The sequence below is a fragment of the Pelobates fuscus genome, chromosome 4, assembly GCF_036172605.1.
Source record: "Pelobates fuscus isolate aPelFus1 chromosome 4, aPelFus1.pri, whole genome shotgun sequence".
Classification (NCBI taxonomy): domain Eukaryota; kingdom Metazoa; phylum Chordata; class Amphibia; order Anura; family Pelobatidae; genus Pelobates; species Pelobates fuscus.
The window spans coordinates 133,431,436-133,459,173 of record NC_086320.1 but is presented as its reverse complement, the minus strand read 5'-3'; the positions used below and the strand labels follow the sequence as shown (position 1 = coordinate 133,459,173).

General features: G+C 41.6%; 1 protein-coding gene across 1 annotated transcript in view; it reads left to right on the top strand.

The window, feature by feature from the left end:
* RTTN (rotatin) overlaps positions 1 to 27,738 on the top strand; it is a 189,757-nt gene that overhangs the window by 138,242 nt on the left and 23,777 nt on the right. The window contains exons 39-43 of the mRNA XM_063451614.1: positions 351 to 507; positions 16,929 to 17,063; positions 20,252 to 20,448; positions 25,977 to 26,082; positions 26,756 to 26,853. Of these exons, the coding sequence (XP_063307684.1) occupies positions 351 to 507; positions 16,929 to 17,063; positions 20,252 to 20,448; positions 25,977 to 26,082; positions 26,756 to 26,853 (693 nt within the window). The remainder of the gene's footprint in view (positions 1 to 350; positions 508 to 16,928; positions 17,064 to 20,251; positions 20,449 to 25,976; positions 26,083 to 26,755; positions 26,854 to 27,738) is intronic.

The window sequence follows — 27,738 nt, the reverse complement described above, 5'->3', positions numbered from 1 at the left end:
AATCAGGAACTTACTGAACATTTGGATTTACAATCATCTGCTTGAATCCTACCTTATGACAATAGTGACTGGTAAATAATTTGTGTAAAAATGTAAGCATTTCGACTACTGATTTCGAAAAACACTATAAGCCACTGCATGGTAATTGTGTTGTAAAAGTAGATTAGAATGTTGGGGTAGTGTTTATATTTTAGATTTGGAGAAATTACTTACTACATTTAGAATTTGAATGAAGATCCCAAACTCAGTAATATGACTCTGTTTACTGGTAATTACTTTACTAAGCTTTACTAAATTTTACTAAGCTTTACTAAACATGGAATGATTTACATTTTTACTGTGTTGACTAGGTGTTGATGATACTTGAATACTTGTCTTCTTTATCAAGACTTGTTCAGGCTTGCCTGATTGTCGATGCCAATATTGCAGTTCAGGATGAAGTGATACAGCCACTTTTAGCAGTAATGTTTTCACTGCTTTCAATGCGGCATAAGAAAGGTTGGAGAGGTAAGTCATACAGATAGCACGTAGGATTTGGTTATCTATTAAATTAGTATGATTACAGTAATTATAATTGTCGGCTATTTATACATGATCACCACACTCTGCAGTTCTAACCAATGAGGGAAAACCTTTGCATAAAAAAACATGTACAATGAAAAAGTTTTAAAACGGAAGTTATTGTATTAATTATCAATATGCGTGAAAAATAAATGCTTATGAGATAGGATTCAGATTAATAGCTTAAAGGAACACTATTGTCACGATAACAACTTTAGATTACTGAAGCAGTTTTGGTGTATAAATCATGCCCCTGCAGTCTCTTTTAAATTCTCTGCCATTTGGGAGTTAAATTACTTTTTATGTTATGCAGTCCTAGGCACACCTCCCTGCATGTGACTTACACAGTCTTCCTAAACACTTCATGTAAAGATCCATCTGATGTTTACACCTCATTTATTGCAAATTCTGTTTTAGAATTACTTATCTACTGCTTTGTTAATAACTTGCTTGACCATGCAGGAGCTACCTGTGTGTGAATAAATAGAAAATTGAAAAAGAGCTAAATCTATATACAACTCCTATGTGGGGGGTAACCCCAGTGGTGTATGTTCCGCGGTCGCAGCTGCGACCAAGCCCTGCACTCCAAGGGGCCCGGCCGCCCTGCGGCCCCCCGCGACCAGGTAGCAGCTGCCACGCTTTGCGGCCCCGGCCCATGCGGCAAACCGCCGGGGCCGCATGTTAAGGGGTCCATCGGGTGGCCCATGCTTTGAGGGCCACCCGATGGACATGGATTGTAAGGGGGCCCGGTCTGCGCTGGGCGCTTTAAGAGCGCGACCGGGCCCCCTGTGATTACATCATCACTGCTGGGAGGAAGTGACTCGTGTCTCTGTATGTGTGTATGGATGTCTGTGTCTGTGTCTCTGTATGTGTGTGTCTCTGTATGTGTATGTGTGTGTCTGTGTCTCTGTGTGTGTATGTTTTTGTCTGTGTCTCTGTATGTGTGTATGTATGTGTGTGTCTGTGTCTCTGTGTGTATGTATGTCTGTGTCTTTGTCTCTCTGTGTGTATGATTGTGTCTGTGTCTCTGTATGTGTATGTATATGTGTGTCTGTGTCTCTGTGTGTATGTATGTCTTTGTCTCTCTGTGTGTATGATTGTGTCTGTGTCTCTGTATGTGTGTATGTGTCTGTGTCTCTGTATGTGTGTATCTGTATGCATGTGTGTGTCTGTGTCCCTGTATGTGTGTATCTGTATGTATATGTGTGTCTGTGTCTCTGTATGTGTGTATGTATGCCTGTGTGTCTTTGTGTGTCTCTGTATGTGTCTGTGTGTGTCTCTGTATGTGTCTGTGTGTGTCTCTGTATGTATGTGTCTGCATGTGTGTATGTATGTTTGTGTCTGTTGGGGATGTGTGTATGTGTTTGTGTCTGTATGTATGTGTCGGGGTGGCCACGGTCAGGGGGGAGAGTGTAAGGGTTGGGGGGTCCACGGATCAGTTTCGCACCGGGGCCCCATGGAGTGTGTGTACGCCGCTGGGTAACCCCTAATATATGAAACAACCAACAAGCTAGTGATGAATAGGAGTAGTTCAACAAGTTCACTAAGGGCATAAAGAGTTCAACAAAGTCCTAAAAAATAATAGAAAACAACTTTTAATATGTACACATTTTTAAAAGGTATATGCCAGCTATAAAATGAAAATGTCATAACTAAGTGCTTAAAACTTAGGACATAAGCTCTTAAAAGGGAGAATGAAATCCTACGTATAACATTATTGTGTGTGTATACAAGGATTTGTGTATAGGGAGCAACTAAATCCCCCAACCCAATCTTAGATTTAGTAGACAATGGTATTTATCATTATAAAGTAGATGGCTAAGAGTCTGGTGCGATCACAGAAACGTTCTGGGAACAGTTAGCCACTCCCTCAGTAAGGAGGCTTACTCTAATGTACAAAGCACACTCCAGATTTGGTGATTTTGAAGTGCGCGTGTTAGTACTCATGACGCTCGTTTCCAGGGGCGTACCTGGAGCATTTGGCACCTGGGGCAGATCCGAGATTTGGCACCCCCCCAGCTAAAAATTTTTAAAAAACACCCGCAATTTTTTAAAATGTATTTAGCATCGAGTAGTGCTTGTATTTTTTTTATGTGTTTAGCACCGAGCAGTGTTTGTGTGTTTGAATGTAAGCATGTTTTTGGATGGAGTATGTGTGAGTGAATGTACGGGTGTAAAAATCAAAGAAAAACAAGTTACCTGCGATATCTCCTTAATCCCTATGTATTTTTAAACAAATTTAGGTTTTTAGTTACCTCCAATGGCCATGAGAGGGTAAGCCCACCTGCCAACATCAAGGCAGACCCCCCTAGGTGGGTCCTAACTCCAACCATTCACCTTGCTTCCTTGAGCTTCTGGCAAAGACATCTCTACTGAGACAGAAGGGGGTATTTTTTTTTTATATACACCCCTATACATTTATTAACCCTTGTAACGGATCACCTGGCACCCCGACTTGGTACCTCCGTTAATGGATGCTCCTAGTGCTTCCTGAGGACTCCAAGCACTCCACCAGACACCACAATCACCGAATCCGAGAAACCTTTTAAATTCTCCCAAGCATATGAATGCTGTAGACCATTGAATAGGAACCATACGAATAGGCTTGTACTCCTAGCAGTCAACTGGAACAGCACTCAATAAATCCTTCCCCCCAATAATGAGACGACACATCACTTTGAGGGTAAAACAGGAACTCTGGACTGGCTCATCCAGCCTGGCTTTTATTACACTAATCCACATACAGGCCACACCCAGGGGGAGGCATAAAATAACCAATCACATACATGGTTCAGCCCACACATCCCCTCCCCTCAGATAACATTAAACTCAATTATCCGGTACACTTTTTCAGCCAAGTTCTGGATGTACCCCAAAACCCGGGGGTACACCTTTAAATCCAGCATCGCTGGATAGCCCTTATTCAGGGGGACAACATATCCAAAATTCAAGTAATTCGGATGAATGGTTCGTGAGATATGGGGTTCCAAAGATTTGACCGACCGCATGGGTAAAGTATCCGAAAACAGTTCCATGCATTTTGGCCCTGCGGTCGGTCACAAACAAGGGAATGAAAACAGGCGAATTGCCTGTGTTATAGAGCCTGGAGAGGGTTTGAATGAATTCCCTTGTTTATGGGGCTCTTTCTACCGAACGGCGGGTCATTCGGTAGTTTCCATACGAATTTCTGGAAGTATGGAGGTCTCAGCGGTGTTTGCCTAGTCAAGTGTCCGATTTTAGTTCCAGACACTCGACGGCAAAACACCGCTGTTCGGTAGTTTAAGATGGCCGCCGCCACGTGTTTGTTTCCCGAATGGCGGCACCCAGAGGACAAAGACCACACTGCACTGATTGCCAATTACCTGTTTGCAACATTGTTGCAAACGGTAATTGGAGGCACACTCATTCCTGGGTGGTCTGGTTGTTCGGTAGTTTCACTCAATATACTGAATGGAGTGATTCTACCGAACAATCAGATGAATGTTGCATACAAATCACCCAGGATAAACTTAACACATCTATAAATACATATATAATATTACAGGCAGTACACTCGAATATGCTTCACAGTCTTAAAGGGACAGTAGTCCCAAAAGTCCCAATATGTCCATAGATGCTGTTAAAAGGGCCAGTAGCAGCAATATACAGTACAATATGCCCCAAATAACCCAGGGGCCATAGTCAGTAGGTAGGAGGCTAGCAAACAGGCTTCTCCAGGGCCCAGTGGCGAGGTTGGTTTCGCCACAACCCTTAATAGGGAACACATGGGATGGGTGGCAGCATTGTAACAAAGCTGTGTGATACCAAAAGTGGATACAAATGCAAAAAGTTAAGTCCTGCATTCACTCCCATCACTACTTGTCGGCAGCAATGACTACAGTACACATAACCCCCAATATATAGTAAAATCTAAAGAAAAACAAGTTACCTGCGCTCTCTCCTTAATCCCTATGCATTTTTAAACAAATGGAGGTTTTTAGTTACCTCCAATGGCCATGAGAGGGTAAACCCACCTGCCAACGTCAAGGCAGACCCCCCTAATGTGTTTTTTTAATATGGTTTTATGTAGTGTTGACATTTGGATGCAGGGTTGTATTTGTGTGAAGTGTAGGCGAAATGCTGAGATGTATGCACATATACACATCTACTTACATATACACACTGTCTGTTAAGACACTCCCAGCATAAATGAGTGAAACCACCGTTTAGTTGATCCCCCCCCTTTAGAGATACAGGCGCTGTTGCTGTAGACCGCCAAACTCCCGAACAGAATATAAGGGAATGCTCCAAACTTCCGAACAGAGAATCATCCGAACTCCTTCTCTCCTAGAACAGGCAAAAAAATACTCCCAAGTAGTAATCCCCCCCAAACACAAGGCCAAGCTCCGTCTTGAGGGTAAAACAGGAATCTGCTTTAATGAGGGCTACCTGCCCGGTATTTATGCCTGGTGGACACTCCCCTAGGGGACCAGATGGAAGACTGGGACAAATGAAGTACAGTAGCCAATCACAGTGGCTCAGGTATAAACACTCCCCTTTGTACAAGTAAACCTCTCCTCTCTATCCTGGAGATAATTGGGAAGAAATCCAATTATCTCCATGGATAGAGGCAAACCGCCATTTTATATGGTATAATAAAAACACCTAAAAATCCATAAATGTAAAACTTCCGAATGCATTTAATTCGTATAACGTATCCCCAGAGAGCCTAGGTCTGAGCACACATTACTACCGAATAGCGCTTAGACCCAATGCACACCGTTCAATCGCCATGGAGTCAAAGTCTTTCACACTGTTCTTTCGGTATACGAATGACTCCATGGGATTGCTATTTGGGTTAAGTCCATTCGTACAATAAAAAGTCCCGAACGGACCGGCGTTCATATGCCCGATGATAAAAAGGGCGGTCGGCAGTTTCAGCAGTGTTCGGTAGAAAAAGTTTCCGTTTGGAGTTCCATAAGTTCCTCGTCGAACACCGCTGTTCATTCGCGTGTTTAAAATGGCCGCCGCCTCGTGGTCGGCATACGAACGACGACCACCCTGCATACGGTTCGAATGAAGAGGTGTCTGCGATTAACCACAATGTTCTAATTGAGGCCAATAGGTTAACAAGCCGCACACTTCTTTTCTGGGTGGCCGTCCGTTCGGTAGTTTTATTCGGTATAACTGAAATAAACGAACAGGGACGTACGGGCAGGTAATTCCACGAATGCACAACAAAATAGACGAACCAGCAGATAATACTTAGGCAGATGGATCTGTCACACTGGCACAAATAGAAAGACACATAGGTACACACATGCAGTTACATAGAAACACAGTCACACACAGATACAGACAAACACTGACACGCACACATACAGACACACAGGCACAGACACACATACAGATAGACATACACATGCAGACATATATGTCGCACCCGGCGGCATATCGAGCAAGCCGCCGGGCCCCCTCTTGTTGTCGGGTCCTTGGTCAGTGACCCAGGACCCGACAGTCTGCCCCAGGCACCCCCCTAGTGAGTGCCACCTGGGGCGGACCGACCTTTCCCCCCCCCCCCCCTTAGTACTCCACTGATTGCTTCTCCTCTCAGGCTCTTTAGAGCTTGTGTGTGAATAAAGTTCAATTTACAGAGCCGAAGATAAAAACTTCTGAAGTAAGTTGACATCTAATAGAAAATGAAACCATTTTATTTAATGCAGGCTGTGTAAGTCACAGCCAAGGGAGATGTTGCTAGGACTGCATGGACAGAAACAAAAGCAATTTAACTCCTAGATGGCAAAAACTTGAGCTGTGAAATTTCCGAGGCATGATCTATACACCAAAACTGCTTTGTTGTTTTGGTGACAATCGTGTCCCTATAATATTCAGGGGATTTAAATAAAAGGAAGTTCACATTTAGATCGAAAGTAGATGTGACTGGAGGGACATAGCAGGAAATTCGGGATTAGGAGATACATTTCAACATGGAAGAAGCTGTTTGTTTGTTTGTGTTTTTTTAAAAAAGTACTTTACAGGAAATCATTGAATATAATGGTGTGATGTTCAAACAACATAGCTTGGAATTAAACATAAAAAAAAATCAAAACAGTTCTAGAAAATGTTACGTCTGGGGAAATTTGTAGAAAAACTAACAGCAGTTTCTGTGACTGTTTACATATGTCACAGTTTTGTGGTGGATCAAATTTTTTAAATAGTTATTAATGTGTGCATAAAATAGAGAGACTGTATAAGGGAAAGGGAAGAACAGAAAGGATTGGCATAAACTGAAGAGGTAAACTAGGTTAGAGGGAAAAATGGAAAGGGCAGGCTGAAATAGACTGATAAGAATATGGCTGAATGTCAGTAAGTAAAGAGAAAAGGATTCGGGTGTACAAGTAAGAATATGAAAATTTAGGGAGAATTCTAGTACAGAAGGAATATATGAGTGAATTGCATTGGACAGAAGAGGAAATGGGGCAAATAATTAGACAGGATTATGGATAAATGTAACAGAGGGAAAGAATATATAGGATTTGGGCATCATCGGGAGGGTTAGGTAAATCTGGTGTAAAAGAATGGGAGATATAGGGTGGTTCTGCATAGAGAGTGAATGTTATAGGGAATTGGTGTGAAGGCAGGGCAGGGTAGGGAATGCTTGTATTAAGGGAGTGGATAATAGAGCAAGATTGGTGTGAATGGCATGGAGGGGGGCCAGCATAAATGGAGAGGATTATGGGCTTGAATGGTACAGGTTGAAGGAAGTATTGGCATGGGAAAAGGGAAAGATAGGCGTCTGGCATAGAGGAAACCAAGTACATTAGACTACATTAGCAAGTAATGTAATGTTTTCTTTTCATTGTGCTATCTAAATCAGGTTTTGCATTTGTAGGACAGTCTTGTCATGTGGGATGACAATTTTTTTTAAACTTTTTGATATATCTACATTCACTGCTGCTTTCATCTTGGATGAGATGCAAACAAATATCTTACTTCAATGTGTGCGTTTTCTGGCAATTGTGTGGTTCGTTTAAGCTATTGCCTTCAATGCAGACATAGAAAATTGGATCTTTTCTATTATCTGAATGCTGCTTCTTTTATTATAAATATGTTGACAAATGAAGAAAATATGTTACCCTTGACTCACCATGGTGTTTGGAAGATCACTCTGAAGCATTAGAATTTATCTGAACTGCTGAAGCCAGTCTTAGTTTCTGTGAATAGCATTACAGCAGGGGTTCCCAATTAATTTTCCTCTGGAATTTTTTGACATAGTGCATCAACATCGTGGAACAACCACCCAAAATGTGCACCGTTGCATAATCCTTTTATTTTGTATGTGATGGTGTGTATCTGTGTTTGTATGTGTCAGTGTGTATCTGTGTGTGTGTATGTATCTGACACACAGATACACACACTGGCACATAGTGGCACACAGATACACACACCTTGACACATACACACACCTTGACACACAGTGTGTGTGTGTGTATGTATATGTGTGTCAAGGTGTGTGTTTCTGTGTGTCAAGGTGTGTGTATCTGTGTCAGTGTGTATGTATCTGACACACATATACACACACTTTTACTCACAGATACACACACCTTGACACACAGGGTGTGTGTGTATCTGTGTGTCAAGGTGTGTGTATCTGTGTTTGTATGTGCCTGTGTGTGTATGTGTGTGTAAGTATCTGACACACAGATACACACACACTGGCACACAGATACATACATTGACACACAGATAACCACACACTGGCACATACACACACACTGGCACATACAAACACTGACAGATACACTTACACACATATATACACACACATACACACCTTGATACACAGATACACAAACTGGCACATACACACACAGATAGAAACATAGAATGTGACGGCAGATAAGAACCATTCGGCCCATCTAGTCTGCCCAATTTTCGAAATATCTTATAGTTAGGGTAGCCTTATGCCTATCCCATGCATGCTTAAACTCCTTTACTGTGTTAACCTCTACCACTTCAGCTGGAAGGCTATTCCATGCATCCACTACCCTCTCAGTAAAGTAATACTTCCTGATATTATTTTTAAACCTTTGTCCCTCTAATTTAAGACTATGTCCTCTTGTTGTGGTAGTTTTTCTTCTTTTAAATATAGTCTCCTCGTTTACTGTGTTAATTCCCTTTATGTATTTAAATGTTTCTAACATATCCCCCCTGTGTCGTCTTTCCTCCTAGCTATACATGTTAAGATCCTTTAACCTTTCCTGGTAAGTTTTGTCCTGCAATCCATGAACCAGTTTAGTAGCCCTTCTCTGTACTCTCTCTAATGTATCAATATCCTTCTGAATATACGGTCTCCAGTACTGCGTACAATACTCCAAGTGAGGTCTCACCCATAGGCGTGCGCACGGGGTGTGCCGGGTGTGCCTAGGCACACCCTAATCCCCGCGGCACGCCTGTGAGTCCTGCAGGAACGCGTGGGAACAATGTTCCCACGCGTTCCTGCAGGCACTCTGCCACCCCCAAATGCCCTCCGAGTTCCCCCTGTCATGGGGGGGGAGGGCAAGAGGTAATGGACCCCCCCCCCCGCCGGTCTCCATCTCAGCCGCGGCGAGAGAGCTGTGTGCTGTCTGCTTCCTCTCGCCGCGCGCCGTTTGCTGATGCCGGAGCCGGAATATGATGTCATATTCCGGCTCCCAGCTACAGCAGACAGCCCGCGCGGTGAGAGGAAGCAGACAGCACACAGCTCCCTCGCCACGGCTGAGATGGAGACCGGCACCCGACCCACTGGACCTCAGGGACAAGTCCACGCCAGCACTCCAGGTAGGGAGGCTGGGTGGACAATTTTTAATTAAAAAAAATAATAATTTGTGAGTGTCTCTGTGTGTGTGTGTGTGTGTGTATCTAAGTATGTGTGTGTGTGTGTTTGTGTGTCTAAGTATGTGTGTGTGTGTGTGTGTGTGTCTAAGTATGTGTGTGTGTGTGTCTAAGTATGTCTGTGTGTGTCTAAGTATGTCTGTGTGTGTATCTAAGTATGTCTGTGTGTGTATCTAAGTATGTCTGTGTGTGTGTGTCTAAGTATGTCTGTGTGTGTATCTAAGTATGTCTGTGAGTGTGTGTGTGTCTAAGTATGTGTGTGTCTGAGTATGTGTGTGTCTGAGTATGTGTGTGTCTGTAAGTGTGTGTGTCTGTGAGTGTATGTGTGTGTACGCGTATATATATGTGTGTGTCAGTGTGTGTGTGCACGTATATATACACGAGTGTATATTATTTTTTGGGGGGGTGGGAATCTTGGGAGAGTTCTTACACTTTATTCCCCAGGACTTGACCCCTGCCGGCAGGAGAGATCTCCGGATCTCCCCTGTAGGCTCATGCAGAGTGCCGGCTCTGCTCTAAGCCTCCATGGGCCGGCGGGGAGATCAAAGATCTACCTCACCGGCCCACAGGAGCATAGAGGGAGGCAGGAGAGGACCCGGGGAGCTCTAAACAGAAGCTTCGCCAGGTTCCTCTCGCGAGATCTGAGCATTGCCGTGGCAACGCTCAGATCTCGCGAGAGTGAACTGTAGCCCCGCAGGCTAGAGTATACTCTACACTGGACCACCAGGGATGGCACATGGCAGCAAGGATCTCCCCTCCCTATCATAAGGTAAGAAGGGAGGGGGGATATTTACTACAGCACACACACAGCGCACATACAGCACCCTCACACACACAGCACACATACAGCACCGTCACACACACAACACTCTCACACACAGTACACTAACAGCACCCTCACACAAACAGCACACTCACAAATACACGACACAAACAGCACCCTCACACACACAGCACCCACACACACACACATATCACACATCAGACAAACAGCACCCTCACACAGCACACTAACAGGACCCTAACACACCCTCACACACAGCACACTACCAGCACCCTCACACACAAACCGCACCCTCACACACAACACACTAACAACACCCTCGCCCACATAGCACACTACCAGCACCCTCACACAGCGCACTAACAGCACACACACACACACACACAAACAGCAGTGTGTGTGTGTGTGTGTGTGTGTGTGTGTGTGTGTGTATGTATGTATATGTGTATATATATATATATATATATATATATACACTGCGTGCAGAATTATTAGGCAAATGAGTATTTTGACCACATCATCCTCTTTATGCATGTTGTCTTACTCCAAGCTGTATAGGCTCGAAAGCCTACTACCAATTAAGCATATTAGGTGATGTGCATCTCTGTAATGAGAAGGGATGTGGTCTAATGACATCAACACCCTATATCAGGTGTGCATAATTATTAGGCAACCTCCTTTCCTTTGGCAAAATGGGTCAAAAGAAGGACTTGACAGGCTCAGAAAAGTTAAAAATAGTGAGATATCTTGCAGAGGGATGCAGCACTCTTAAAATTGCAAAGCTTCTGAAGCGTGATCATCGAACAATCAAGCGTTTCATTCAAAATAGTCAACAGGGTCGCAAGAAGCGTGTGGAGAAACCAAGGCGCAAAATAACTGCCCATGAACTGAGAAAAGTCAAGCATGCAGCTGCCAAGATGCCACTTGACACCAGTTTGGCCATATTTCAGAGCTGCAACATCACTGGAGTGCCCGAAAGCACAAGGTGTGCAATACTCAGAGACATGGCCAAGGTAAGAAAGGCTGAAAGACGACCACCACTGAACAAGACACACAAGCTGAAACGTCAAGACTGGGCCAAGAAATATCTCAAGACTGATTTTTCTAAGGTTTTATGGACTGATGAAATGAGAGTGAGTCTTGATGGGCCAGATGGATGGATTGGTAAAGGGCAGAGAGCTCCAGTCCGACTCAGACGCCAGCAAGGTGGAGGTGGAGTACTGGTTTGGGCTGGTATCATCAAAGATGAGCTTGTGGGGCCTTTTCGGGTTGAGGATGGAGTCAAGCTCAACTCCCAGTTTCTGGAAGACACCTTCTTCAAGCAGTGGTACAGGAAGAAGTCTGCATCCTTCAAGAAAAACATGATTTTCATGCAGGACAATGCTCCATCACATGCGTCCAAGTACTCCACAGCGTGGCTGGCAAGAAAGGGTATAAAAGAAGTAAATCTAATGACATGGCCTCCTTGTTCACCTGATCTGAACCCCATTGAGAACCTGTGGTCCATCATCAAATGTGAGATTTACAAGGAGGGAAAACAGTACACCTCTCTGAACAGTGTCTGGGAGGCTGTGGTTGCTGCTGCACGCAATGTTGATGGTGAACAGATCAAAACACTGACAGAATCCATGGATGGCAGGCTTTTGAGTGTCCTTGCAAAGAAAGGTGGCTATATTGGTCACTGATTTGTTTTTGTTATGTTTTTGAATGTTAGAAATGTATATTTGTGAATGTTGAGATGTTATATTGGTTTCACTGGTAAAAATAAATAATTGAAATGGGTATATATTTGTTTTTTGTTAAGTTGCCTAATAATTATGCACAGTAATAGTCACCTGCACACACAGATATCCCCCTAAAATAGCTATAACTAAAAACAAACTAAAAACTACTTCCAAAAATATTCAGCTTTGATATTAATGAGTTTTTTGGGTTCATTGAGAACATGGTTGTTGTTCAATAATAAAATTAATCCTCAAAAATACAACTTGCCTAATAATTCTGCACTCCCTGTATATATATATATAAAACAAACAAACAAAAAATATATATATATACATACATGCGGTGTGTGTTTGTGCTTTAGGGTGCACACCCTAATGCAATAGGCTGCGCACGCCTATGGTCAGTGGCGTACACATGACCCATGGGGCCCCGGTGCGAAAATTGATCCGTGCCCCCCCCCTCGCGCTTACTCTGCGCGGGCCGGGGCAGCAACACATGGCGGCGGGCACCTGATCGCAGGGGTTGCAGGGCTGCGACCGCGGTATGTACGCCAGTGCATGCAGATGCACACACACTTAAAGGACCACTACAGACACCCAGATCACATCAGCTCAATGAAGTGGTCTGGGTGTCAGGTCCCTCTAGTTTTAACCCTGCAGCTGAAAGCATAGCAGTTTCAGAGAAACTGTTATGTTTCACTGAGGGTTAATCCAGCCTCTGGTGGCTGTCTCACTGACAGCCGCTAGAGGCGCTTCTGCCATTTTAAGACACTGAACGTCCATAGGAAAGCATTGAGTAATGCTTTCCTATGGGCGGTTTGAATGCGTGCGCGGCTCTTGCCGTGCATGCGCATTCGGAGCTGAGAGGCGGAGGGATCCCCAGCACCATGGGAGTCCGGCGCTGGAGAAAGGTAAGTGCTGAAGACACACACACACACTCTCACGAACAAATGCATACACACTAGCTAACAGACACACACATTTACTGACAGAGACACACTCAGCGGCAGACATACATACACACTCACTTACAAAACATACACTCTCACTGACAAACACACACTCACTAACAGACATCAAACAGACTCACTAACACACACACACAAACACACTCAGTAATAGACACACACAGTAACACACTCACTGACACTCACTAGCAGACACACACACTCTAACACAAACACCAACACTCACACTAACACACACACACTAACACACACACACACACTCACACACACTAACACTCACACACAAACACTAACACACACACACTAACACTCACACTCACTCACACACACTTGCACTCACACACACTTACACTAACACTCACACTCACTCACACATGTTTTTTTTTAAATTTAATCCCCCCAGCCTCCCTACCTTTTGGAGTGCTGAGGGGATTCCCTGGGGTCCAGTGGTGCTGCTGGGCTCCTAGGCGGCCGGTCAGGCTGGCGGATGCGCGAGGGAGCACTCTACCCTGAGTGCTTCCTCTTCAGCTCCCTCGCGCGCCGCTCCAGTATCAGTGCGGTGCGCGAGGGAGCTGAAGAGGAAGCACTCAGGGGAGAGTGCTCCCTCGCGCACCCGCCAGCCTGACTGCCCGCCGGGTGTAAGCAGGGCCAGCCTCGGGGGGCCCTGAGGTGGCCGGCTCCTGGGGCCCCCAGGAGAAGAGGCTGGCCCAGTGGGTACATACAGGGTCGCAGGGGCGGCCGGGCCCCCTGGTGGGCCGGGCCCGGTCGCAGCCGCGACCTCTGCGACCCTGGTATGTACGCCACTGCCTATGGTCTCACCAGTGTTCTGCTAATACCTCTCCCTATACAACCAAGCATTCTGCTAGCATTTCCTGCTGCTCTATTACATTGCCTGCCTACCTTTAAGTCATCAGAAATAATCACCCCTAAATCCCTTTCCTCAGATGTTGAGATTAGTACTCTATCAAATATTCTGTACTCTGCCCTTGGGTTTTTACATCCAAGATGCATTATCTTGCACTTATCCACATTAAATGTCAGTTGCCACAACTCTGACCATTTTTCTAGTTTACCTAAATCATTAGCCATTTGGCTTATCCCTCCTGGAACATCGACCCTGTTACATATCTTAGTATCATCAGCAAAAAGACATACCTTACCATCAAGACCTTCTGCAATATCAATATTAAAGAGAATGGGTCCAAGTACAGATCCCTGAGGTACCCCACTGGTGACAAGCCCAAGCTTCGAATATACTCCATTGACTACAACCCTCTGTTGCCTGTCACTCAGCCACTGCCTTACCCATTCAACAATATTGGAATCCAAACTCAAAGATTGCAGTTTATTGATAAGCCTTCTGTGTGCAACAGTGTCAAAAGCCTTACTGAAATCTAGGTAAGCAATGTCTACTGCACCACCCTGATCTATAATTTTAGTTACCCAATCAAAAAAATCAATAAGATTAGTTTGGCATGATCTCCCTGAAGTAAACCCATGTTGTCTCTGATCTTGAAATCCATGTGTTTTTAGATGTTCAACAATCCTATCCTTTAACATGGTTTCCATCACTTTCCCCACTACTGAAGTAAGGCTTACTGGCCTACAGTTGCCCGACTCCTCCCTATTATCTTTCTTGTGAATGGGCACAACATTCGCCAACTTCCAATCTTCTCGGACTACCCCTGTTATCAATGATTGGTTAAATAAATCTGTTAATGGTTTTGCTAGTACACTACTAAACTATTTTAATAGCTTTGGGTGTATTCCATCAGGTCCCATTGACATATTTTTCTTTACTTTTGACAGTTGAAATAGAACCTCTTCCTCTGTAAACTCACTTGTAATAAATGACTCATTTAACCTTTTTCTTAACTGAGGTCCCTTTCCTTCATTTTCATCTGTAAATACCAAACAAAAATATTAATTGAGGCAGTCAGCTAGACCTTTATCCTCTTCTACATACCTTCCTTCTTTTGTTTTTAATCTAACTAATCCTTGTTTTACTTTCCGTTTCTCATTTATGTATCTAAAACAAGTTTTGTCCCCCTTTTTTACTGACTGTGCTATTTTCTCTTCTGTGTGTGATTTGGAAGCTCTTATAACTTGCTTAGCCTCTTTCTGCCTAATCTTATAGATCATTCTGTCTTCCTCACTCTGTTTTTTTTTTATAATTACTAAATGCTAACTTATTGTTTGTTACTATTTTGGCCACATCTGCAGAGTACCACAGTGGTTTCTTGAATTTTTTGCTTTTACTGACAAGCCTAATGCAATTTTCTGTTGTCTTCACTAGTGCAACTTTTAAATAATCCCATTTCTCTTGGACTCCATTTAAATTGCTCCAGTCTGATAATGACTCCTTTACACATATTCTAATTTTAGAAAAGTCTGTTTTTCTAAAGTCTAAAACTTTTGTTTTTGTGTGGTGTGACTCAGTTACTGTTCTTATATTAAACCACACTGACTGATGATCACTGGATCCTAAACTTTCACCTACAGTAATATCGGATACCAAATCTCCATTTGTTAACACTAAATCTAGTATGGCTTCTTTACGAGTTGGCTCCTCAACGACTTGTTTTAGAGACAATCCCAGTAGGGAGTTTAGAATATGTGTGCTCCTGGCACAAGCAGCTATTTTTGTTTTCCAATTCACATCAGGAAGATTAAAGTCACCCATGATGATAACTTCCCCCTTCAATGTCATTTTAGCCATTTCCTCAACTAGTAGATTATCTAACTCTTCAATTTGTACTGGGGGCCTATAAATCACACCTACACGAGTTACTGTGTGATTACCAAATTCTAATGTAACCCAAACGGACTCTATGTTCGCCTCACTAACTTTTATTAGGCTAGATTTTATGCTAACCTTCACATACAGGGCCACCCCTCCCCCTTTCCTGCCTTCCCTGTCTTTTCTATATAAAGAATACCCTGGTATTGCTATGTCCCAGTCATTTTTCTCATTATACCATGTCTCAGTAACAGCGACTAAATCTACACTTTCACACACATTGGCAGATACACATACTGACGCAGGTACACATACACACACACAGACACATATGTTTAACTTACCTTTTTTCTTTAGTGCTGTAGGCTGCTGGCTGAGAATGGTTTGCCAGGTCGGCAACTGCTCACTCCCCGCTGCGCTCCCTCTCCCTCCAGCCAGCATGTTCTGTTTGGTAGGGAAGTGCTGTCACTTCCTCCCAGCATCCCATTCAACAGGGATCTGGTTGCGGTCTTAGACGCCCGCGGCACCTGACCGGACCCCTTTTTAGCGATATCAATCGGATGGCCCTAAATGCTTGAGCGACCCGACAGGCAAATCGCTGCGGAACACCAATTTTGTTCCGCGGAACACAAATTGGGAAGCGCTGCATTACAGCAATAATTATATGAGTTTGTGAACCTGTTAGTAGCACATTTAAAGCGCCAACTGGGTAAAGTACAAACTGTATTATTTGGCAGTCTTTTGTTTTATCACATCATTTAAAAATGTGTCCCATACATTTTATGAACGAAAGCAATCTTTTATTCAATCAGCTCAATCTCTGTTGATCTTTTTTTCCTGTGGATGCAGAATTGATTGTAGATTTAATGTTTCAAACTACTCATACATGCAATATAACAACTACTCATACATACAATATAACAGCAAGAAACCAGGCAGTTCAGAATATTAAATGGCCACTGTTCTTATTAACACAAAATAAAAGGCATAAGCACTATAACAAACTTCCTCAAACTCTGTCCCTCCAGATGTTTCTGAACTACAACTCCCATGATTCTCAGCTTTTTTTTATTTATTTCATAGAATCATGGGAGTTGTAGTTCAGCAACATCTGGAGGGCCGGAGTTTGGGAAAGCCTGCACTAGAATAAGATGTGAAATCCATTACAGCCATTATACAAGAGTTACTATCTCTCTTCCTGATTTTTTTTTTAACAAAGTACTACATTTATTTTATTTAATTTATTAATAATTTGAATTTATTTATTTATTTTGTTCTTATTTTTAATGTTTTTTCAGATATTCAAATTAGTTCTACAATTCACCATGCTTGGATGGATATTTTTATATGTTTAACTACCTTGTTAAGAAAAAATGGTCAGACCGTTTTGCAAGTGGAAACGGCTTTGGCAAAACATAATACTGCTCTCCTTGGTAAGTCTTTGCATAATCATATTCTTCTCCATATATTCTGCCACTGCTCTCATAAATTGTATAAAACAATTTTTATGATTATTATGTGATTTTAGGTTAGAATCCTTTATTTATAAGTTGAAAATCTGAAAAATATTCTCCAGTACAATTTAAAACTCATGTCACAGAAAGTAAGCCTAAGATCCCAAGGGGGTCTTATCATATTACACGTCTTCCTCTAAAATAACAGATCTAAATATGTAAATATGTACAGTCTTTTTTTTTATTCTTTATTTTGGTTAGATGGCAAAGATGGCGTTAATTACAGAAAGAGAAGTAGTCAGGCATAAAATTTATAACGCTAAACATTAAGATCACACCAAAGTACATCTCACAGTGATAAACATGCATCAAATATTAACCATTCAGTGCTCTTTATTTTCTTATTTTATAAACTTGACCCCAGCCTCCATGGTACTCATAACAAAATTGCCCCTCATAAAGAAACAGGACAATACCAAAAACTCAAAGAAGAAAAGGGATTGTAGAATACCCAATAAAGGGAAAATAAATTGTAGGAAAGAGGGGAAAGGAAAGAACAGGGGATAGGGCAAAGAAGGGGAAGTATCCCCTCCCCGCAGCGGACACCGCTGTCTCCCATATTTCCGCGCTCCAAGACCCAAGGTGAGTCATCTTGCACATATGACAATAAAACTCCCAGGGCTGCCACAATTTGTCAAAGGTCGCAACTGTGATCTGTCAGCTTATCCATCAAGAAGTTATCGTTGACCTTCAGAATGATTTTATTATTATTAAGAATCTGATCACTCCTCTAAACCTGTGCCAGCGTAATCTTATTGAGCAATATCTGCTCCCTTGTCGTCATACCCTTCAATGGTATGGCTAGGAGAAAGGTTCAAGGGTCCATGTGTATAAGCCTAAGAAAGATGGAGCTCAACAGATGTTGTTTGACTCTAGGACATTCTCACCACATATGTATGTATGTGTCCTGCCCCCACTGCCTTCCCAGTATACATCTGTTGTCTTTCCCATTTTACAGTTCTGCACTGCTATTGTGTACCTTCAATATTATATCTTATATGTTTGCTCCTGTTGGGTAACACAAATTGAGGACTTTGCTGCTGCTTCCCATTTGCCTTTCCAATTCAAATCCTCTAGAGTCTGATCCAGATCTGCTTCCCATTTAGCTATGTATTTCATGTTTCCCGATTCTCCAGACATTTCGCTTACAGGTGTAATCAAAATTATATAACCCCCATTAACATTCAGATTTACAGTTTACTGTTTGCAATGAACATACCAAACAAAAGCACTTGACATAGCTAAACACAACAAATGCTTCCAGTGGTTTCCCCAAATTCAACTGAAAATACAACTTGTAATGACTTCTCCAGTCTCAAAATTATTCAGCCTCCTGAATAGAATCCCACAAATATGCAAAACATGTGTTGTCTCAAGCACACCTGATGCAACTACTCAAGGGCTTCATTAGTTTCACCAGGTGTGCTTGAGCTGGGAAAACGTAAAATACCTGAACTGACTAGAGGTTTGTTGAGTATCACATTTGACTGCATGTTAGAAATATGGCACAAAAGAATGGTCCACAACGTTAAGAGAAGAGACCATCGCCATTCACAAACGAGGAACAGGATCCAAAAAGATAACGGAGGCACTGAATTTTCCTAGAGACAACGTTGGACGCATAGTTTGCAAGTTCAAAAAGTTGAAGTAACAGTGGTTACACTACCTAGATGGGGCAGAAAAAAGAAGCTGCCAGTGACTGTGACCAGATTTCTGCAAAGGCAGGTTATGAAAAACACTTGAGTGACTGCAAAAGACCTGCAGCAAGACTTGGTGACAACAAGCACTGAGGTTTCAGTTAGCATAGTAAGGTGCAAACTAAACGCAGAAGGTTTCCATGCCAGAACTCTAAGACGTACACCACTACTGGCCCAAAAGCTGAAGGATGCTCAAAATCATATAAATAAGCCACATACGTTTTGGGATTCTGTTCTGTGGAACCATGAAGTAAAACTGGAACTTTTTCGCCCAATGGATCAGCAGTATATTTGAGCGAAGAAGTATGAAGCATGCTCTGAAAAGAGCACTCTGCCCACATTTAAGCATGATGGTGGCTTGGTGATGTTCTGGAGCTGCTTTGCATCCTCTGGCACTGGAAACCTGCAGTGTGTGGACAATACAACAATGCCCTGGCTACTCTGTTGCCAAACAAATTCATCAATTGCTTTTTGCAAGCCTGCCAGGTCCCCCTTAGTTACCACTCTCCATAAAGCCTGAAGGAGGAATAAGATTCTGGGTAGCACATTCATCTTGATAGAGTGTATTCTACCCTTTTTCGATATTGGCTTATGTGTCCATCTATCTAGGTCCTATGCATTACTATCTCAACCCCATTTTTTTTTTTATTTGGAGACATATGCCCTATCGTAGGTGTGGTCTGTGGAACTGGATACGAGATGGCAACAGAAGGTGTGTTTCTTGTGTATATACGCTATATCAGTCTTTTGTTGCTTAAGTTCATAGAGCAACAGTTGCGTTTATTGGACATGTTCAGCCCATTGACATTTAGAAAGATTATTTTCATATATCTCACGTTTAGAGAGGTTATTTTGCTATAGGTACACTATACCGTCTATGTTCCGTGTCATGATAACTCTAAGTACTCTACCCCCTACACCCTCTAGTTCCATCCTATACCCAAAATGCACATTTCTTCAATAAAAGCCTCGCCAACTTTGCATCCAACACCAGGGGAGTTCTGTTAAAAAAAAAATATATCACCATAGTAACGTGGTACTTTAGTTGTCCATTAGAATTCTAAAATATAGGCACACTCTAAACATCATGCAAAGTTATCCTTCATGCATTGGTATACTATAAGGTACTCCCCTGTCTCACTTCTATCTTTTTAGCTTATAACTAATGCAACATCCTTGCATCTCTAAACTCACACTACCACTATAATAAGTTGTTGTTGTTGTTATTGTTCTTATTATTATTATTGTCCTTGCGGTGTTTCTGTGAGCAAAAGTGTAATGTATTATACAGTAAAATCAATTCACATTTTAGTAATCCAGCATATTTTCTATGTTGCATTAAAATATTTTGTTATTTTTCTTTGTTTAAAAAGATGTTGTTTTAATTTTTGTTTCTTGCTGTTTTATTAGATACCATTTCAGAGTGTTTAAAGCTAGCCACAAGCCACCCAAAGCTTTACACAGCATGCTTGCAGTTCCTTTCACTTCTTTTCATGGAAGATGGAAAACAACAGTATGAGCGCCAACCGTGTTTCGTTACAGAACTCTCTAAAATTTTAGATGGACATTTAAACATGGGAAATGATATTTGTAAATTAATACTGCAGGTCTGTATTGCTATTTATGGATATTGCAATATATAACCATTTTGAGTTTATGTATCAGAACACACCATTTAAAAAAAAAAATGTTTTTTCTAAATGATAAAAAATCTCTATATACTGCTGCAATCCATTAGTCTTGTACTGGATCAGCTGGCTCAGAAATCCCTTTTTTTGCTGTGTTATAACCATATACATACATACAATATCTATGGGATTTTTTTGGCCACAAACATTCACACATTCTATATTTAAATGTGGTAATTTCAATGTGCAAGATATGTTTTGGAGAAACGAAATGCATTGTGACAAAGTTTGGTGGTTTCCCAGTTCCGTAACCATATGTCTATTATTAGGTTTTACAGGGACTTTTCAGCTGATGTGTGAGTGCACCTATTTCCAGATTTAAATAGAGAAAATGTAGAAATATCCACAATCTATGCACATCTTATATAAAAAAAAAATGGTATGCAAACAACAATAAGTGTAGTATAAGTACCAAAAATATTAATTCCAAATTGTATACATAAGACCAGCTGGTGGTGGTGAGTCCTGTAACTTTTACTGATTGGATCCCACATTCACAAGGAACTGATCCCCCTGGGCCTGATGTTCCTGAGTGGTACTGTATCCACTCCACACTTGCAAATGTATCACCTTTTACTGTTACATTCAATTTAGAGAACTTACACTATTGCACTAGGTTGTTTTTGCTTTTTTTCCTGTAGTTCATCCAAATTACAAGTGGATTTACACAAGTATTTGCCTTTTAGTATGCTTTTTTTAATCTATACAAAATTTGTGGTCACCATTTATATTTTTAATTAGTTGATGATACACTGTTATTTCACGTTTTGCTTTTTTAAAATGTTTACTATTTTGTGTACGTGATTATACACAATAGTGTCATATATACAATTTGAAATTAATTTTTTTAGTATTTATTCAACGTATTCTAAGCGCAACATTTTGAATGTGTTTAGTTTGATATAGACCTGTTTGCCAATACAGATGCTCCTCACTTTACGACCTACACGCTGAACGACCGAGTTCTGTGTTTGTACAAGTACAGTGCAGTACAGTATTTTGCCAAAGAAAAGATCTGTGTTGGCTAAAAACATGTTTGCTAAAAAGAAGAGCATGACTTCACCAGGAGGAAGCACCAAGAGAAGAAAGGCTATTGATTTTGACAAGACCATGAATATAATAAAGGACTATGAAGCTGGTAAAAAAGTTAATGCAATAGCACATGACTTGGCGCATTCAACCGTTTCAACGATATTAAAGGATATAGAGTGAAAAATGCAGTGAAAGCATCAGCAGGATTTTAAGCCACCATAACCAGGCACCGGAAAGGCCTCTTTCACGAAATTGAGAAATTACTAGTGATCTGATTTGACTACTAGACACAAAAAATAGTGCAGATGAGCCTGCTAATAATTTAATCCAAAACACTCTGTATCTTTAAGGTAGCATGTACGGAAACATTTACAGCAAGCCATGGATAGTTTCAACGGGTTTGTCGCAGATTCAACCTGCAAAATCTGGAAATCAGCGATGAGATGGCAAGTGCATACTTTGAAGCAGCTGAAATTTTTTAGACGAATTTGACGAAGTTGTTGAAAATGGCAACTACATCCCGGGACAGATCTTCAATGTGGATGAAACTGGCCTATTTTGGTAAAAAAAAAAAAAAAATGCCAGAGAGGCCATACATACACAAAGAAGCTAAAACAATGCCTGGTTTCAAGGCTTTTAGGGACAGGGTGATGTTGCTATTGGGAGGAAATGTCGCTGGATTTAAGTTAAAGCCTTTCCTCATCTATCGCTCAGAGAACCCACGTGCATTGAAACAGGTAAATAAGCACATGCTGCCTGTTGACTACAGTGCAAATACCAAGGCATGGATGACACAAGCATTATTTGAGGATTGATTCCTGCTTCATACCCCCAGTCAAGCAATATTGTCTGCAAAAGGGCATTCCCTTTAAAATTATCTTCCTGCTTGATAATGCCCCAGGCCACCCCCAGCATCTTGATGATCTAAACCCAGATGTAAAGGTAGTGTACCTGCCTAAAAATACGACATATATCCTACAGCCAATGGACCAGGGGGCTATAGCTACGTCCAAAGTGTACTATTTGTGCACAACTTTTTCCAAAGCTGTAGCAGAAACAGAAAGTGGTGAAGTAACCCTTTGTGATTTTTGGAAATCATACAACCTTTTACACTGCATAAACAACATTAAATCAGCTTGGGAGCAAGTAACAGGAAAGTGTGTGTAAGGTATATGGAAAAAATGCCTAAAACATTTTATTAATAACCTCAAACGTTTTGACAGAGACCAGCATATTGATGGCATATATCAAGCAGTTGTGGGACTTGCTAACATGCTTAATTTAGATGTTGAAGTTGAAGATCTTAAAGAATTAGTGGAATATGTCGAGGGAGAGCTAACAAAAGAAGATTTAGTAGAATTGGAAGCGCAGCAGCACTTGGAAGAAGAGGAAAGAATGGAAGAAGAAGAAAAGAAGTTCACTGCACAGGGGTTAGCAAGTTTGTTCTCGAAGGTGAATGCGGCTATGTTAGAGCTAGAAGGTATGGATCTGAATGTTGAATGGTTCAGGAATGTGGAACGGCAATTTGTTCCGTGCCGCTTTACTGAGCGGGCGCCGTACCCAATTTTCTAGGTACTTGGCTACATGGTCCGCTGGGAGCCACTCCGCCGACCTTGGATGGTGAAGCTCATCCGGGTCGAAGAGAGGTTCGTCCAACGCATCCAAGAGGGTGGACCCCGCGGTAGCGGGGTGAAGCACCCCGTGTCACCTCCGGACGTTTCTGCCTGAGCAGAGGGAAGGAGGTCAACGCCCATCTCAGCAGAGTCAACATCCGAGTCGTTATCCGACTCAACCATAGCCTCCTCACCTGACCCAATTTCTGAGTCGGAGTCACTCTCAGGTTGTGCTCTAGCACATTTCCAGAGCCGCGCCCATTCTGCCTGGCGCGGAAAGGCTCTCTTGCGTGGGTGGGACGCGCTTTCTGGGGCGACCGTAGGTACGCCAGTCGTAATAGTTCTGGAGGCAGAGGGGTGTTTAGATTTATGGGTTGCCTTCTTAGGTGCGCCCTCGGACAGGTCCATAGAGGGACGCGGAAGAGGCGTCGTGGAACCAAAGGACGTGGCAGGAGGGCTTGGGAGATGGTATGGGAAAGAGTAGAGGACATGGACCCCATGGCTGCCATAATGGCATCTGTCATCAAGCGCTGTAGCGCCAAGAATTGGTCCCCTTCAGGTTCGGTGGGCCTATCTGCCATAGTGGATGGCGTGTCATTTTATGACAGGGGTCTCTCCCAAAGGCAAAGTGGCATCAATTACCTCAGTGGGTGGTGAGCTGGAAGGCATCCTGGGTTTGGGCATATTGGATGCAGTTCAATATTCCTATCAGTGATATACATAGTAGTAAGGGTTAGTCACCCAAACTATAGGGAAAAGAATGACGGGGATCTCACCAGGGTCCAGACCAGAGGCACACAGACACACACGAGGCAGTAAGAGAGACAGGAAGTCGGAAAATGGCCGCCGCGAGTCTCACGAGATTCGCGGCAAAACCAGTGAATTCGTCAATGGAGAAAAACAACCGAACGTGCGGTCAAAGAGGCGAATTCGCGTGAAGGAAAACAGGCGAATAGTAAACCGCATGAATAAATTAGTCGAACGCGGCAAATAGCCGAATTTGCTATATGCCGGTGAAACTAACGAATGGTCTGGATTCGTGAATTTAGCCGGACGGCATGATACGTGCATAAACAGCCGAACGGAATGGAGAAAAGTAGCGCAAAATGGCACCAGTGGACAGGGAGAGGAGAGATGGCGAGAAAAATAAATAAGAGGTCGGAGCAAACACAGAAAAAGTTAAACTGAGTGCAAGATAGACATTTCACACAGAAGGTCTGGAACCCTGGGAGACAACAACATGTATATATAGACATGTAATAAACAGAGATAGATAAACTGAGGAAAAAAGATTCCTAATATAATCAAAATAATAATAATACAGAATTAATCAATAAGGAAAATAACAGAATAACAAATTACCATAAATAGCAGAAAAAACAACCATAACTGACATAATAAACAAGTAATCAATGAGAGAAAAAATATGAGCTGTTACTTATCTTTGGAGCAGCAAAGAAAGAGGGAAATGGAAGGGAAGTGCTGCCTATTATACTGGGACCTGTGCAGGGAGGGGCCTATGTCACTGTTTGTTCATTGTTTTTTCATTCTGTTTATATCATTTGCTGCTATTGGTGGACAGTAAAGAAAGGGATATGCAATATGAGCCTCCGTATCTTGTCATAAAATCAGTGATTATATTATTCGGAATTTGTCTCTGAACCATTTGTGATCATTCTGCCAGATGTTAAAATGACTTCAATAGGTCTAGAGAAATCATTGTGTTATTTACAGTAAATTTGGTTTCCTTACTTAGGCCCTTATATAATAAGCTTTTTAAACGGTTCAGTACTGTTAGAACAAATTTCCAAATGTTTTATCTACTGAAGTCACCATTAAAGTCCATAGAATTTTTTTCTAGTAGTATTGATTCATGTACTAGATAAATCATTTGGAACATTTTTCTAGCAGTATTGATTCATTTAGAAAACTTATTATATTAAGCCTTATGGTTCCTTGATTACAAACTATACCTTTCTAGCTTAAATGTTTACATCTAGCATTAAAGTCTATTTAGCAGTATGCAGCAGTGGTAAAAGACGAGTGCCCGTCCTCACCTCTTCTTTTCATATCTGGTTGTGGAACCATAAAAGGCCTCCTTGCCACAGTCTGACTTTGATTATCAGTAGGAACTTTGATTCCTCAATTTGCAGATGAGTTGGTCCTTTAGAAGAGAAGAAATAGAAACCTGTGGTCTTTCTACCCTTTAGTTTTTGTTTTTTTTTTATAAACTCTAGAACAGACATAGGCAACCTTCGGAACTCCAGATGTTTTGGACTATACCTCCCATGATGCTTTGCCAGTCTTATGGGTGTAAGAGCATTATGGGGGATATAGTCCACAACATCTGGAGTGCCGAAGGTTGCCTACCCCTACTCTAGAACAATGTCAAATAAACCCATTATTCCATATCATTCTGGACTTGAAACCATTTTGCTATATCATATTATGATGCAAGGTAATCACCAGAAACACCTCTAATATTATGAGACAAAGAGCTGTTAGGGGTCTGAATATTAATATTTTAAGAGCAACTGGTGCTGTGCAGTAACACCTTTACTTCTATTTTGTTTAAATGTTGTACCACAGTTAACAGAAAATCTGTTGTTTTATGTACAGAAACAAATATATATATATATTTTACCCTCCAGCGCTTCAGGCTTTTTCAGCTTATGACTTTCTGAAAAGGCAGGGGTGGCACAGAAACATATCCCATAGTATCCTTTCAGCACCAATTTTGGTTTTGTGTTGTGTTTGGATCTTCACAATTCATTGAAACATATTACTTGGTATTTCACACAGAGCTATGAAGAAAAATCCTCAGAGGACCGTCTCAGACAAGTCTGTGCTAGTACTTTAATCTTACTGCTAGCTGTCAGCAGAAGTGCCCAGAAGTACAGTCTGCAAGGTGAGCCTTTACTTTGTACATTTACAATAAAGAACAGAAGTGCTTTTCCCTGTCAATTCTCTGGGAAGGTTTTTTCTTTTCCTTTTTGAAATGCCTAAGCCATCAATAGCAAGTAGAATTCAATTGTTGCTTATATTGTAGCTGAATTAAATAGCTTGGCTATGCTTTTAAAAGGTTTCTTATAGCGTTGGGTTAACATTCGTGATACATTTATTCTCTGTTAGTTAAGTCATGTGTGCCAAATATTGTTCATTGTTGCTAAATGCTGGGATCTTATTGCAGGTTTTGTAGTCCATTCAAAAAATAAGAAATTCTGGGAAGACTGTGAAATTATACCCTAATGATGACCGTGTTTTTTTTTTCTTTAATCTTGTAGTCATATTGGTACCAATATAATACAGTGTATGCTGTAGCTTAGTGATGGCTAACATGCTAATAACGTTATTTGCTATGGTACCTAAAGACTGTGTATCATGTTCGTGTCGTTTACAAACACCTGGTATTCAATGGCTAAATATCACTGTTTTAACGCTTCTTGTACTGAATTAATATTTTATTTTAACCATCAAAATATAAAATTTATACAAACTGCACCTAGATACTGTAATATAGGTGTAAAATGAAATTAGAATTAGAATGAAGGCACTAAAGATTCATTTATTTTTTCTTTTAGCACACCTTGTGGACAGCTGTATCGAACAGATGAAGCACATTCATGCACAGCTAAACCTTGACTCCCTTAGGCCAGGAAAGCCAACACAAAGGAAAAAGGTACTCGTTATGCATAGTAAACTCCAACTTTCTAGCTTGTATCTCTTCTCTGTTAAGAAATTATATATTTTTTTTTTTTTTTTTTTAATTCTTTATTTTTGTAGTGCACGCTTATAGCACAGACAGGCTCGAGGTACCCCAAAGGCAATCCTCAGGCTTTTCCCACGCGAGCATGCGGGGTGCATTCTTAATTGGCACATTTTTTTTTTTTTAGTTATCAGGCTTAACAAACATATAAGTAGGTTATCGCTTTACATAAGTATGAGTAACATGCTAAAACTAAGTAGCTTATTTTCCTTAGGTTATCGCTTTACATGAGTATAGGTAACTTTAAAGATGATTGAGGCGTACATTTAACGTCTTACTTTCTGATAGTTATCTTAGCTGAAAAAGTAATGTAATGTCACAATACAGGAACCAGGGTTTAAAAGAATGAAAACATATTATAACATTTTTTCACCAGCATAAGAGTCCCTAGCTTATCTGTATAAGAAAAAATCCCTGACAGTCCAGGGTTATGCCCGAGTGGCCATGTAACTAAATACTAACACGTTGAACGGGAATGAGAAGTTGCAGTGAATTACTGCCGTATGGTAGATGCTTGAGCTTACGTATCTGTGGGAACAATTAGACAGGAGCATCAAACCGGGAGAGATCCGGCATGTGGGTGGTAAACTGATTAAGTAGTGTGTTATGCACTATAAGAGATATAACATGAGGTTAGGTTTAAGCAGTGCAAGTATCTCTCGGTGAGGCATTTGAAGTTAAGACATACCTTAGTACGTTAGTGAAACAAGTTAGTACCAAGCCAGTAGAAGAAAACTAGCTATGTCGCTGTAAGCTAAGCCTGGCTGTAGGAGTTATGGAGCAGGCTGTACGCAGTAA